A 14675-nucleotide genomic window follows, 5' to 3' on the forward strand; every position below is an offset into this window, starting at 1 on the left:
ACTTTACAGGGAGGAAATAAATTTCTCTTTGTTAAAGCCATCCACCTGTGGTATTTCTGTTATGGCAGCACTAGATGACTAAGACACCTACTTATACAATAAATAGACTAATGAGACCAACAACAAAGACACCAACAACCAGTGAGAACAAATAATCTAAAACTGGGTGCAATAATATGGACTAATGTTACAAACATAATGTTGAGCAAGAGAAGCCAGACACAAAAGAACTATATTCTATATGATTCCATTTATATAACATATAAAAACATGAAAAACTAATCTATTCTGTTAGGAGTCAGAATAGTGATTACCCCCAGAAGGTTGGAGGAAAAGTAATGGCTGGAAGAGAACAGGAAGAAGGCTTCCAGGTTTTTCTATGTGATGGAATCTGCTGCACCAAGAAAAAACTACAAATGGGCTCCTATTCTCCCGAGACACCCCATCACCACGACACATGCCCCAACCATGTCACAGAATCTCCCATTTACTTTCCTATCTCTTTGTTGCTGTTTTAGTTTTCAGTTGCCATTGAGTTGACTTCCATTCACGGTGACCCCATATGTGCAGAGTAGAACTCCTCCAATGGATTTTTAGAGCTGTGACCTTTCAAAACCAGATCACCAGGCCTGTCTCCCGAGGTGCCTCTGGGTGGGTTTGAACAGACAATCTTTCAGCTAATAGTTGAGTGTTTAACCATTTGCACCACCCAGGGACTCTTCTCCTTTCTCTAGAAAGACAAATGTCCTCTGAGCATAAGGCCCCACACAAACCTGCCTAACAAAGGACAACCTTGGCCTCAATCCAGACTCTAGGGACATGTCCCATTCTCTACGTACCTCACAGTACCTTTCTAAAGACCCCAGAGCTCACCTGGCTCAACTGGCATGTCCTCCCTCCAGCCATCTGAGCCCAGTAAGGTGGCTATAGCCATTGGCTCTTCCCAGAATAATCTACTCAGCAGCCCCTGCTCCCATTTCCATGCCATGACTTGCCTGTGTGGCCCAACATGAGGGCCAGAGATCACAACACTTCCTCACTAGGCTGAAACACAATGGCCATGTATATGGCCAAGGTAGTACTGGCAAGACAGGTCCATTACTTACAGAGTGTATGATGTCCTCCATGTCGTAGGCTTTGGTAGACTCCAAAGGGACAACTGTATCAAGCTCAGGAACCAGACGGTCACTACGGACAAAAAAGAGGTAGATACGGTCAACATGAGACTAGCCAGCTGCCTTCACAAGAGGTGAGGGCAGAGTAGAGAAAGATACATCATGGGAACTGGGCTGGTTCTGTCCCTGCTGGGCTTGCAAAGCAGACACCAAAGCTGCATTCCTTTGTAACCACCATACTAAACCAAACCTGAGACTCATACCAACCCAAGAGACCATTCAGTGTTCTTTTAGAGGAGAAAATGGCCTTTCTCGCCTGAGTGTGATTCCTTCATTTACCTTCTCTGAACACCTGCTACATTCCAGGTACTGGGTGAGCCACTGAAGGACACTGTGGTGAAAATGACACTGACCCCAGAGTTCCCACTCTAACTTCTTGGGACATTAAAAGCCAAAGAACAAGGGCTTGGAAACACAAAATAAGAGTTCTGTAGAGATCACTGGATTCACGTTCCCCATAAGAAGGTTAACCTGCTAAAACTCCTTTAAAAAGCAAAAGCACAAGCCCTCTGGTAGGCGAGATCACTGTGGGCTAAACACTCACACACCCGCTTGTAACTCCTTCCTCCTGTGTTTCTGTGGCTGGGCAGGGAAGCTGAGCAGAGACCCACTCCTACAGTGCAGAAGGACTGCAACATGTCCCTCTATAACCTCGTCTCTCCAATAGGCTCTCAAGTCCTCTTTGTCCCGTGTCCCACATGGGGCCAGGCCATGTGCCCCATCAAGCCCAGCTTCCAGAGAGCTCTGCCCTGGGGTATTGGGCACCCACCAAACCCCTTGCCATCGAGTTGATTCTAACTCATACCAAGCCTGTAGGACAGAGTAGAACTGCCCCAACAGGGTTTCAAGGCTGTGATCTTTATGGAAGCAGGCTGCCACATCTTTCTCCAGCAGACCAACTGGTATGTTTGAATTGCTGACCTTTCAGTTAGCAGCCAAGTGCTTAACCACTGTGCCACCAGGCCTCCTTGTACTGGGCACAGCCCCACCTAATAATAAAGCCATTCGTTACTTTTCCTTTGCCATTTATGCATAGAGCTCCCCTGGGACCACATGGAGAAGAGGTATGCCTGAGCCAAAGCAGGCTATTCAGACACTTCTGGGCCCAGGGCCGTAACACCTTCAAATGATGTCCTAAACCTCTCAAGAACCACAAAAACAGTGAGACCTGTGAGAGCTGAAACTCATTGAGAGGGTCTTGTTTTTCTGGGTCCCACAAGTTTTCTACCTTTGACGGCCTGCAGTCTTACCACTTTTCTGTTGATTGTTTTAGTGGAAAATATTTGAGTTTTCCTTCACTGACAGGTTCCAGCTTTTACTGTAATACAGATGCTCAGAAAAGGAGGCTCTGGCCATTCCTTTTGAGCCCTGTGACCACCCTCTCCTTCACAACTACACACAGTGGACCACTGGCTGTGTCCCCTAGAGTGGAGCTGAAGTTTAGTGGGACCCTGGGGACATTACTCTATTGAGAGCATTCCTGGCCAAGACAGAGACTCATAGCTGGAGGGACTGTCTTGAAAATGGCTTCTTCCCAGGGGATACAATTTCATATCCCTTCTGCAGAAGAAAACCCAGGCCAAGTGAGTGCTTCTAATTTGCGATGAAACAAAATGAAGAAAGCAGATAGAGGTCTGGAACAGTAGTTCCTGGGCTAGGCTGCTGGCTTACTGTGGGGTACTTCCCTCCCCCCATCACCCAACATCAGGCGGTGGCCCCAACAGCAAGAGGGAAAGAAGATGTGGATTAGGTGGTCAGCCACACACCCTTCTCCAGGACCACCTCAGCCTTTGGTCCCAAGCACGTGTACATGAACACCTTTCTTAAAGGGTACATTGTATCATTTCACATTTATTTATTTCATGTCAAGACAAAAACTTCTATCCCCAATTCTGGACAACTAAGTGTCTTAAAATATATATATATATTTTTGCCTCTCCATGTCCCAAAGATAATGAGATATCAGAGAGAGGAAAAAAGTTACTAAAATCATCTTTCTTTGCTCCTGTGCCCAGACATACCAACACCATCCCAACACCTAGAAGCCACACTGAATCCATTCCACAACCTGCTCCAACAGAGCAAACCCTGGAGGTCCTACCAGGGCTGAGGGGCCAGAGAAGGGCAAGCTGTGCTGCAAAATGAGAGCACGCGCTCTGGCCTGACACTCACCTGGGATCGTGGCACTCGCGGATGGGCGCCGGGTCCTGATTGCTAAGGGGCAGGTAGTTGAAGAACTCCCGTAGATTACACAAGGCATCAACATCATTTTCAAAAGCTTTGTGGGCAACGCCTGAGAAAGCAGGGAGGTTACAATAGGCCAGAGCGCTAACAAGCCCAAAGATGCTGCTTCGTACTAGACTGCCCCCTTTCTAAGGCATGTCTACAGCAGACTGTGCTGTCCTTCCCTCCTCTGCTAAGGGTGAGATGCTGCATACCACTCACCTTTGGGCTGATCCTCAATTCATGCAGGCTGCTTCCACTGCCCTGTACCCACATCTCTGTGGGGTCATTCTTCACTCGGGTCTTTACTGTCACCTCCTCAGAAAAGGGCCTTCTCTGGCTCCCTGTCTAGAGCACACCTGTCCCACGCTCCTCACTCTCCATCTCTGCACAATATGGGAGTTGACATACGTGTCCCTGTAGCATCCGCCTGTTTGTGTTCCTATTTACTGCCCGTTATGGATTGAACTGTGCGCCCCAAAAATATGTGTCAACTTAGCTAGGCCATGATTCTCAGTATTGTGTGACAGTCCACCATTTTGTCATCTGATGTGATTTTCCTATGCATTATAAATCCTACCTCTGTGATGTTAAGGAGGTAGGATTAGATGCAGTTATGTTAATGAGGCAGAACTTAATCTACAAGATTAAACTGTATCGAGTCAATCTCTTTTGAGATATAAAAGAGAGAAGCAAGCAGAGAGACGGGGGACACCGTATCACCAAGAATGTAGTGCCAGGAGCAGAGCACATCCTCTGACCCCAGGATTCCTGTGCAAAGAAGCTCCTAGATTGACGGAAAGGGAAGAATGATGACAAGGACCTTCCTCCGGAGCTGACAAAGAGCTTCCCCTGGAGCTGGCACCATGAATTTGGACTTCTAGCTTACTAGACTGTGAGACAATAAACTTCTGTTTGTGAAAGCCATCCATGCGTGGCATTTCTCTTACAGTAGCACTAGATAACTAAGACATTGCCTGACATCTCCTCTAGAATATCGACACCAACAAAGTACAGACCAGGTCTGTCTTACTCACCACTGTGGCCTCACATAGAGAATAATGCCTAGCACACAACAAGTGCTCAGCAATGGTGGAAGAAAAGAAAAAGGAGGGGAACCACTTGGCCCTAGTGATGCATCAGAGCCATCATCCCTGAAGAATGTTCCTAAATCACAGAACAGCCATATAAGGCCACAGGCATGATAGAAAATGAGGCCAAGAAATCTCTCTCAGGTCCACTTCCACTGGACTCCTTGCTTCCACCATTATCCCTCAAGTCTGTTCTCTACAAGACAATCAGAGGAAGCCTTTAAGTCAGATCACGTGTTGCCTCTGCTCCAACCATCCTTCCTGCTGTTCCCTGAGTATGCCAGCTATTCTTCTACCTCAGGGCCCTTGCATAGGCTGTTCCCTCTGCAGTACTCCTTCCCTAGATTCACACAGCTAACTCCTTCAAATCTGCTCAAATGTTACCCTCACACTGAAGTCTACCTTAGCCCCCTATTTGAAATTGCAACTATTCCAGCTCCATTTACCTTGTTCTACTTTTTTAAAATCATGTATTATTACCTTTAACATGTTATATATGTTCTTACTTATAACATTTATAAGCCCCACATGGGTAAGGGTCTTTTTTGTTTCAGTCACAGATATATTCTTGACACACAGGGACTCAATGGTTATTTGTTGAATGAAAAAAAAAGCATTTTTAATATGACAGAATTCTTTAATTCAAGAAATATTTATAAATTGGTTCAGCCACTTTGGAAAAAGTCTGGCAATTCTTAAAAATGTTAAACAAAGAATTACCATTTGACCCAGAAATTCCACTCCTAGATACACACCCAAGAGAAACAAAAACATAAGTCCACACTAAAACTTATGCACAAATGTTTAAAGCAGAGTTATTCATGATAGCCAAAAAGTGGAAACAACCCAAATGTCCACCAATGGATAAACGAAACGTGGTGCATCCACACAATGGAATGTTATTTAGCAATAAAAAGGAGTGAAGTGCCGATTCATGCTACAACATGAATGAACTTTGAAAAAATTATGCCAAAAGAAAGAAGCTAGACACAAAATACCACATACTATATGATTCCATTTATATAAAATGTCCAGAGTGAGCAAATCTATAGAGACAGAAAGTAGATTAATAGTTTGCCTAGGACTGGGGGAGATGAGGGAATTAGGAGAAAGATAAAGGGTAGGGAGTTTCCTTCTGGGGTGAGGCAAATGTTCTAAAACTTATGTAGTGATGATTGCACAACTCTGAATATATTAAAACCACTGAAATGTACATTTTAAATGGGTTAACTGTATGGTATGTGAATCATATCTCAATAAAGCTGTTACCAAAAAAGAAAGAAAAACAAATATTTATAGACCACCTTTTGGATCTTGCTCAGGGGATACAGAGCCAGGCATGTCAGACACAGCCCATCAAAGAGCCTCAGGTCCAGAAATAACACGACATGCTACCTTTAAAAAGTCTAAAATTATAACGAATATAATAAAAAGCCTAAAACGGTACTGCAGAAGAAAACTTAATGGCATAGGCAGGTGTTCATTTCTGAAAGCTGTTGAGTAAAACAGGTTACAGGACAGTATGAAAGCACCCGTGTTTAAGTCTGTTTATGTGTATCACATACACATCACAACATGAAGAGACTACAGGGCTACATACCAAAAACTTAGCGGAGATTACCTATGGATGATGGAATTCCTGGCAATTTTTATTCCTGTATTTCCTAAATTTTCTACCACAAACATGTAACAGTACTGAAATCAGGAGAAACAAGGAGCATATTTCATCAAATTTAAGACACCAAGACTCAATATTATTTTCTATACAAGTAGGAAAGGAAAACCGCTTCCAATAAGCCCTGAGACCAGAGGGTAAAAATCGGCTGTGGTGAGAGTCAACAATGACCAATGTTCAGGTTCTGGGTGTGTATTAGAGATGGAACAAATAAATGGGTGAGGGAAAGGAATGAGTCACGGTTGATGTCAACCTGAGATGGAAAGGAATCTGAACTGAATTTTTTAAATCACAGTTCATCAAATCTAAGTCTTCAGTGATAGTAGGACGCACCTCTATTTTATGTACACCAAGAGGGAAACAGCAGCCCCTGGGAAGCACAAATGGTTAAACGCTTAAGTATTAGCCAAAAAGTTGGTGGTTCAAACCAACCCAGAGGCTCCTTGGAAGAAAGGCCTGGCAATCTGCTTCCGAAAGTCAGTCATGAAATCCCAAGGGATGCTCTGCATACACTGGGTCACCATTAGTCAGAATCTACTCAAAGGCAACTAACAACAAGGAAATACTGACAATTCAACCATGATCCAATGCTTTGACCACACTCCAGCATGGTACATAAAGCAGTCACACCAGCCTCTCACTGCTTTAAATCTTTCACTGAGGCAATTTCTCCCATCTTTAGTTTTTTTAGTTACACTGCTTGATGTGTAGTGAGCAACTTGTGGGGATTTTTTTTCAAAAAAATATGGAATTGCAATCATTATTCCAACAGCAAACATGTCTTCACTAATATCTGATTCATGCCCTGCTCCCATTTCCTTGCCTTTCTGCAGAAACACAAATTTTTCTTTCAATGCTAAAGCATAAAATAATCTTTATACATTTTAAACTCAGCATGTGAGATACTACATAACCTCACCGAAGTGAAGACCTATGAACAAATTCGCGCATACGTGGGCTTTGACCACTACATTACGGCTGTACCTGGCCAGTCTCCACTGGTAAAACACCAACTACTCTAAAACTTACCCCAACATCGCAGTAAAAAAACTAATGATAAAATAAAACATACATTTTCAGTATTCAACTGTACACATATAAATCACACCTACTTATAACCACCATTCCAAATGGCTTTAAAATTATTTTAAAGAATATTAAAGCATTCATTGGCAGTGGTAGTGGTGATGCTAGCTCCTGTCAAGCTGTCCTCTGGCCCACCGCAACCCCGTGCAGAACAGGAGGAAATGCTGCCCGGTCCTGCACCATCCCCATACTGCTTTGTGGATCAGACTGTTACGATACAGAGGGTTTTCATTATCCAATTTTTGGAAGTGGGTTGCCAGTCCTTTCTTTGTAATCAGTCTTACTCTAAAAGCTTTACTGACACCTGTTCAATGTCATAGCAACATCCAAACCTCCACTGACAGACAGGTGCGGTGGCTGCGTATAAGGTGCACTAGCCGGAAATCAAAGCCGGGTCTCCCTAATGGAAGAAGGCAAGAATTCTACCACTCAATCCCCACATAAAGCATTAGTAATACCTGTTATTGCTTTTAATAAATTTGGGGTACTAAATCCACCTTTATCACTATATCTTTAAGTCAGTACTTCAATCCACAGTCTTCCTAAATAAATTCTGCAAATTAGGGGTTATTTTAAAAACTGTCACCATTCTCTTGGACAACAGCCTCTTCCTAGGGTTTGAACAACAGTAAGATCAGCCTCAAGGCCTCTAACCTGACATGGTGGTATGGGTCTTGGCACCACCAAGCTCCTCCTGGGTAACGTTCTCATTGGTGACAGACTTCACAACATCAGGGCCAGTGATGAACAGGTAAGAAGTGTCCTGAAATCAGAGATTTCACAATGGTCACTCTTAGAACACCAGAGTTAGATGGAGGCTTAGAGTTCAAACAGCCAATGAGATAAATGCACAGAAAGTACTGACATGGTGGCAGAACCAGGCTAGGATCCAGCTCAAAGAAGCCCATCCAAACTAAAGGTCAGGTTTTATACACTGTCTTTCTACTTAAAAAAATCTTGAGGCAGGGCCAAGATGGCACAGTGGCCAAACGCTTCCAGTGATCCCTCTTACAACAAAGACCCGAAAAAAAACAAGTGAAACATTTATATTTATGACAAACTAGGAGCTCTGAACATCAAAGGCAAAGACAGAAAACAGACTGAGTGGCACGGGGAGGGAGAGACGGTTCAGAAGCGGGGTGCCGGACCTGAATCACCATGATCCCTCAGGTACCATTCTTGGGAGCTGCTGCAGCACACTGGTGGTAGCGTTTGGTTGCAATTCCTCAGGGAGAAACAACCAGCCACAAAGCCTACTCACACCTCTGGAACCAAACAAGAACGGTGCTCTCGGCAAAAGCTATGTACTTGCGTATATTTTACTGCGTCCCATGTCCCCAAGCCAACTTTGGTGGCTGTTGATTTCCCTGGGCCTGAGATAGGCCATGCTGAGCATCCTGAGCCATTCTCACGGCCATGGAGAAGGCATAAATTCGCAACTAGGGGAAAAGATAATTTGGCAGCTCCACTAACTGGGGGAGCTCAAGACAGGAATACAGGATTCGTGAACGCTGTATATATTTCCTCCCTGCGTAGACCTGTGTGGGCCTATTTCAGGAGACTAGACCCTTGTTGGAAGACTGCAACTGGTTCAGCTGTGGAGTAGAGAGGTGCGTGTTTGATTTTTGAAACCGCTTTGCCTATTAAACGGGGTCCTCAACTAGACACGTAAAAGGCCAAAGGACTAGTGGCGCCACTTAGGGCATCCAGCCACCTGCAACAGAGGTCCAAGGATAACCGATACCACCCATGCCTTAAAACCAAAAGCTTGGGTGCCCATGGTCTGTCTGCACAATGCACCCACCTGTACGCGCTAGAGAACAGGGACGTACTTTCCTCACAGACACTCGGGGGACAGTTGTCAGCACCCTGCCTTAATGAAAGCATGATCCCCTGTTACAACCAGATACCTGTACCTACACTAACCAGCCCTGCCCCTATAAGACTGTAGAACAGAGCCTATACCACACACTTGAAGTAGAAATCAATAACTGGAAAAGCAGGGAAAGAAATCAAACACTTGGAAACTGAACAATACCCTGCTCAAAAACGACTGGGTCATAGCAGACATGAAGGATGGAATAAAGAAATTCATAGGATCCACTGAGAATGAAAACACTTCCCATCAGAACCTTTGGGACACAGCTGAAGCATTCCTCATGGCCAAAATCAAAGAATTACCCCTACAACTTGAACAAAAACAAAGAGAGCAACAAAAGAAACCCCCAGGCACCAGAAGAAAGCAAATAATAAAAACTAGAGCAGAATTAAATGAAATAGAAAACAGAGAAACGACTGAAAAAGTTAACAAGACAAAAAACTGGTTCTTTGAAAAAATTAACAAAATTGATAAGCCACTGGGCAAACTGATAAAAGAAAAACAGAAGAGGAAGCAAATAAACCAAATAAGAAATGAGATGGGTGATATTATAACAGACCCAACTGAAATTAATAGAATCATAACAGATAACTATGAAAAACTGTAATCAAATTTGAAAACGTAGAAGAAATGGATGAATTTCCAGAAACATACTACCTACCTAAACTGACACAGAGGTAGAACAACTAAATATACTCATAATAAAAGAAGAGATTGAAAAGATCATAAAAAAATCCCCAACAAAAAAAAAGCCCTGGCCAAGACAACTTCACTACAGAGTCCTACCAAACTTTCACAGAAGAGTTAACACCACTACTACTAAAGGTATTTCAGAACATAGATTAGGAAGGAAGGATTACTCCCAAAGTCATTCTATGAAGCCAGCATATCCCTGATAGCAAAACAAGGTAAAGATGCCACAAAAAAAGAAAATTACAGACCTATAACCCTCATGAACTTACATGCAAAAATCCTGAACAAAATTCTAGCCAATAGAATTCAACAACATATCAAAAAAATAATTCACCATGACCAAGTAAGATTCATACCAGGTATGCACGGATGGTTCAACGTTAGAAACACAATTAATGTAATCCATCAAAAAAATAAAACAAAAGAACCATATGATCTTATCAATTGATGCAGAAAAGGCATTTGACAAAGTTCAACACTCATGCATGATAAAAACTCTCAGCAAAATAGGAATAGAAGGAAAATTCCTCAGTATAATAAAGGGCATTGATGCAAAAGCAACATCCAACATCATCATAAATGGAGAGTCTGGAAGCATTCCCCTTTAGATCAGGAACCAGACAAGGATGCCCTTTATCACCACTCTTATTCAACACTGTGCTGAAGGTGCTAGCCAGAGCAATTAGGCTAGATAAAGAAATAAAGGGCATCCAGATTGGAAAGGAAGAAGCATCTCTATTTGCAGATGACATAATCTTATACACAGAAAACCCTAGAGAATCCTCTAGAAAACTAATGAAACTACTAGAAGGGTTCAGCAGAGTATCAGGATACATGATAAACATACAAAAATCAGTTGGATTCGTCTACACCAACAAAAAGAACATCGAAGAGAAAATCACCAAATCAATACCATTTACAGTAGCCCCCAAGAAAATAAAATACTTAGAAATAAATCTTACCAGAGACATAAAAGATCTATAAGAAAAGCTACAAGACACTACTGCAAGAAATCAAAAGAGACCTACATAAGTGGAAAAACATTCCTTGCTCATGGATAGGAACACTTAACACAGTAAATGTCTATTCTACCAAAAGCGATCGACAGATACAATGCAATTCAGTTCCAAATTCCAATGACAGTTTTTAGTGAGATGGGGAACCAAGTCACCAACTTCATATGGAAGGGAAAGAAGCCTCGGATAAGTAAAGCATTAGTGAAAAAGAAGAACAAAGTGAGAGGTCTCACTCTACCTGATTTAAGAAACTATTATACCACCACAGTACTCAAAACAGCCTGGTACTTGGTATAAGAACAGATACACAGAGCAATGGAAAAGAACTGAGAATTCAGACATAAATCCATCCTCATAAGAGCAAAGGCCCAAAGTCAGTTAAATGGGGAAAAGACAGTCTCCTTAACAAATGGTGCTGGCATAACTGGACATCCACCCGTAAAAAAATGAAAAAAGGCCCATACCACACACCATGCACAAAAAAAAAAAATGGATCAAAGACCTAAATACAAAATTGAAAACAATAAAGATCATAGCAGAAAAAATAAGAACAATGCTTGGAGCCCTAACACATGGCATAAACAGTATAAAAACATTACTGACAATGCAGAAGAGAAATTAGATAACTGGAAGCTCCTAAAAGTCAAACACCTATGCTCATTCAAAGACTTCACCAAAAGAGTAAAAAGATTACCTACAGACTGAGAAAATGTTTTTAGCTATGACATTTCCGATCAGTGTCTGATAGCTAAAATCTACATGTTAATGCAAAAACTCAGCTACAAAAAGACATCCCAATTAAAAAATCGGCAAAGGATATGAACAGGCACTTCACTAAAGAAGACATTCGGGTAGCTAACAGATACACGAGGAAATGCTCACGATCAGTAGCCATTAGGAAAATGCAAATCACAACTACAATGAGATTCCATCCCACTCCAACAAGGCTGGCATTAAGCCAAAAAACACAAAATAATAAATCTTGGAGAGGTTGTGGAGAGATTGGAACACTTATACACTACTGGTGGGAATGTAAAATGGTACAACCACTTTGGAAATTGATTTCGTGCTTCCTTAAAAAGCTAGAAATAGAGCTACCGTGTGATCCAGCAATCCCACTCCTTAGAATACATCCTAGAGAAATAAGAGCCTGTACACACACAGATATTTGCACACCCATGTTCACTGCAACACTGTTTACAATAGCGAAAAGATGTAACCAACCAAGGTACCCATCAACGAATGAATGGGTAAATAAATTATGTTATATTCATACAATGGAATATCACACATCAATAAAGAACAACTATCAATCTGTAAAACCTTTCATAACATGGAGGAATCTGGAAGGCATTACGCAGAGTGAAATCAGTCAGCTGCAAAAGGACAAATATTGTATGAGACCGCTATTATAATAACTCAAAAAATAGTTTAAACAGAGAAGAAAATATTCTTTGATGGTTAGGACAGTGGGGAGAGAGGGAGGGATGGAGAGGGCTTTTCACTAATTAGACAGTAGATAAGGACTACTGTAGGTGAAGGGAAAGAACACACAATACAGAAGAGGTCAGCAAAACTGAACTAAACCAAAAGTAAGTAAGTTTCCTGAATAAACTGAACGCTACGAAGCCCATCATAGCAGGGACAGGGGGCTGGGGATCATGGTTTCAGGGGACATCTAAGTCAATTGGCATAATGAAATCTATTAAGAAAACATTCTGCATCCCACTTTGGAGAGTGGCATCTGGGGTCTTAAATGCTAGCAAGCGGCCATCTAAGATGCATCAAGAGGTCTCGACCCACCTGGAGCAAAGGAGAATGAAGAATACCAAAGACACAAGGTAATTATGAACCCAAGTGACAGAAAGGGCCACATAAATCAGAGACTACGTCAGCCTGAGACCAGAAGAACTAGATGGTGCCCAGCTACAACCGATGACTGCCGTGACAGGGAAAACAACAGAGAACCCCTGAGGGAGCAGGACAGCAGTGGGATGCAGACCCGAAACTCTCATAAAATGACCAAACTTAATGGTCTCACTGAGACTAGAAGGACCCTGGGGTCATGGACCCCAGATGTTCTGTTAGCCCAAGGCAGGAACCATTCCCAAAGCCAACTCTTCAGACAGGGATTGGACTGGACTATGAGACAGAAAATGATACTGGTGAACAGTGAGCTCCTTGGATCAAGTAGACGCATGAGACTATGTGGGCAGCTCCTGTCTAGAGGGGAGATAAGAGGGCAGGGAGGGTCAGAAGCTGGTCGAATGGACACGAAAATAGAGAGTGGATGGAAGGAGTGTGTTGTCTCATTAGGGTGAGAGCAATTAGGAGTATATAGCAAAGTGTATATAAATTTTTGTACGAGAGATCGAGTCGATTTGTAAACTTACACTTAAAGCACAGTAAAAATGAAAAAAAAAAAGGTAAAGCCACTGAAAGACACTAATAATTAGTGGTTTGATATAAGAAGGTGACGGGTTTTTAATTCTTAGTTTCTAAATTAAAGATAATAAAAATCCACTGCCACCGAGCCGATTCCAACTCATAGTGACTCGATATGAGAGGGCAGAACTGCCCCATAAAGCTTCCAAAGCTATAAATCTTTAGGGAAAGAGACTGTCACATCTTTCTCCTGTGGAGCAGCTGGTGGGTTCAAACCACTGACCTTTCCGTTAGCAGCTGAGTGCTTTAGCCACTGCACCACCAGAATAAGGGGCTATAGTGGAAAGTAAGTCTACTTCTAAGCCCTTATCCACAGGTCTCCAATTCCTCTCCCCAAAAGCAATCCCTAGTGAATTCCTTCCTTCAGAGACAGCCATGCATATAAGCATTTATGGACATATTTGTCCTCTTATTTTCTAACACATTTTTTTCCTAACAGTACCCTGTACCCACTGTTCTGAAACTTGCTTTTAAATAAAAATTTTTCACCTAACAGATCATCCTCTACCAGTAGAGTAGGACAAGTATCATAACGTATGTATCAGTCCCACTGATGGCCATTTCGGTTGTTTCTAATATTTTGCTATAACAAGCAATTCTGCAATAAATATCCTACTACAGCCATCCCTAGGTACACGTGGTGGTGTATCTACAGAACAATATTTGTAAGTGGAATTACTGTATCTGAGGGTGTTAATGTTTTCAATTTAATGTATATTGTCAGGTTGCCTTCAAAAGAAGTGGTACAAATTTACATCCCCAGCAATACAGGTATGGATGTTTCCCTATACTTCTGACAAATTTCATTTTTTAAGGTTGTAATACATAATCCCAAAATGGATCCTGTACTGGAGGAAAATAATATAAAAGATAGTACTGGGATGAGGGACAAAACTGGATTAGAATCAGAGTAGATAAAGGTATTGTATCAGTGTTTAACTTTTTTTTTTAATTTCATTGTGTTCTAGGTGAAAATTTACAAGGCAAATTAGTTTTTCATTCAAAAATTTATACTCAAACTGTTTTTTGACATTGGTTGTAGTACCTGCAATGTGTCAGCACTCTCCCCCATTTCCTTTCCACCCTGAGTTCTTAGTGTCCATTCGTCTAGTTTTCCTGACCCTTCCTGCCATCTCGTATTTGCTTTTGGGCAGATGTGGCCCATTTGGTCTCGTATACTTGATTGAACTAAAAAGCATGTTCTTCGTGGGCGTTACTGTTTTATATGCCAGTCTAATCTGGCAGAAAGGTGGACTTTAGGAGTAGCTTCAGTTCTGAGTTAGCAGGGTGTCCAGGGGCTGTAGTTTCAGGGGTTCCTCCAATCTCTGTCAGACTAGTACGTCTGGTCTTTTTTTGTGAATTTGAATTCTGTTCTATAGTTTTCCTCTGCTC

General features: G+C 42.1%; 1 protein-coding gene across 5 annotated transcripts in view; it reads right to left on the minus strand.

Annotated features, from left to right (window-relative positions):
* The window catches only part of PCCB (propionyl-CoA carboxylase subunit beta), a 221736-nt gene that overhangs the window by 58636 nt on the left and 148425 nt on the right, over positions 1-14675 (minus strand). For all 5 annotated transcript variants that reach the window (XM_010599497.3, XM_010599496.3, XM_064277283.1 and 2 more), the window contains 3 exons: positions 7905-8013; positions 3348-3468; positions 1107-1188 (listed from right to left, as the gene is read on the minus strand). In XM_010599497.3, coding sequence (XP_010597799.3) covers positions 1107-1188; positions 3348-3468; positions 7905-8013 — 312 coding nt within the window. The remainder of the gene's footprint in view (positions 1-1106; positions 1189-3347; positions 3469-7904; positions 8014-14675) is intronic.

Source organism: Loxodonta africana, chromosome 26 (genome assembly GCF_030014295.1).
Source record: "Loxodonta africana isolate mLoxAfr1 chromosome 26, mLoxAfr1.hap2, whole genome shotgun sequence".
Taxonomy (NCBI): domain Eukaryota; kingdom Metazoa; phylum Chordata; class Mammalia; order Proboscidea; family Elephantidae; genus Loxodonta; species Loxodonta africana.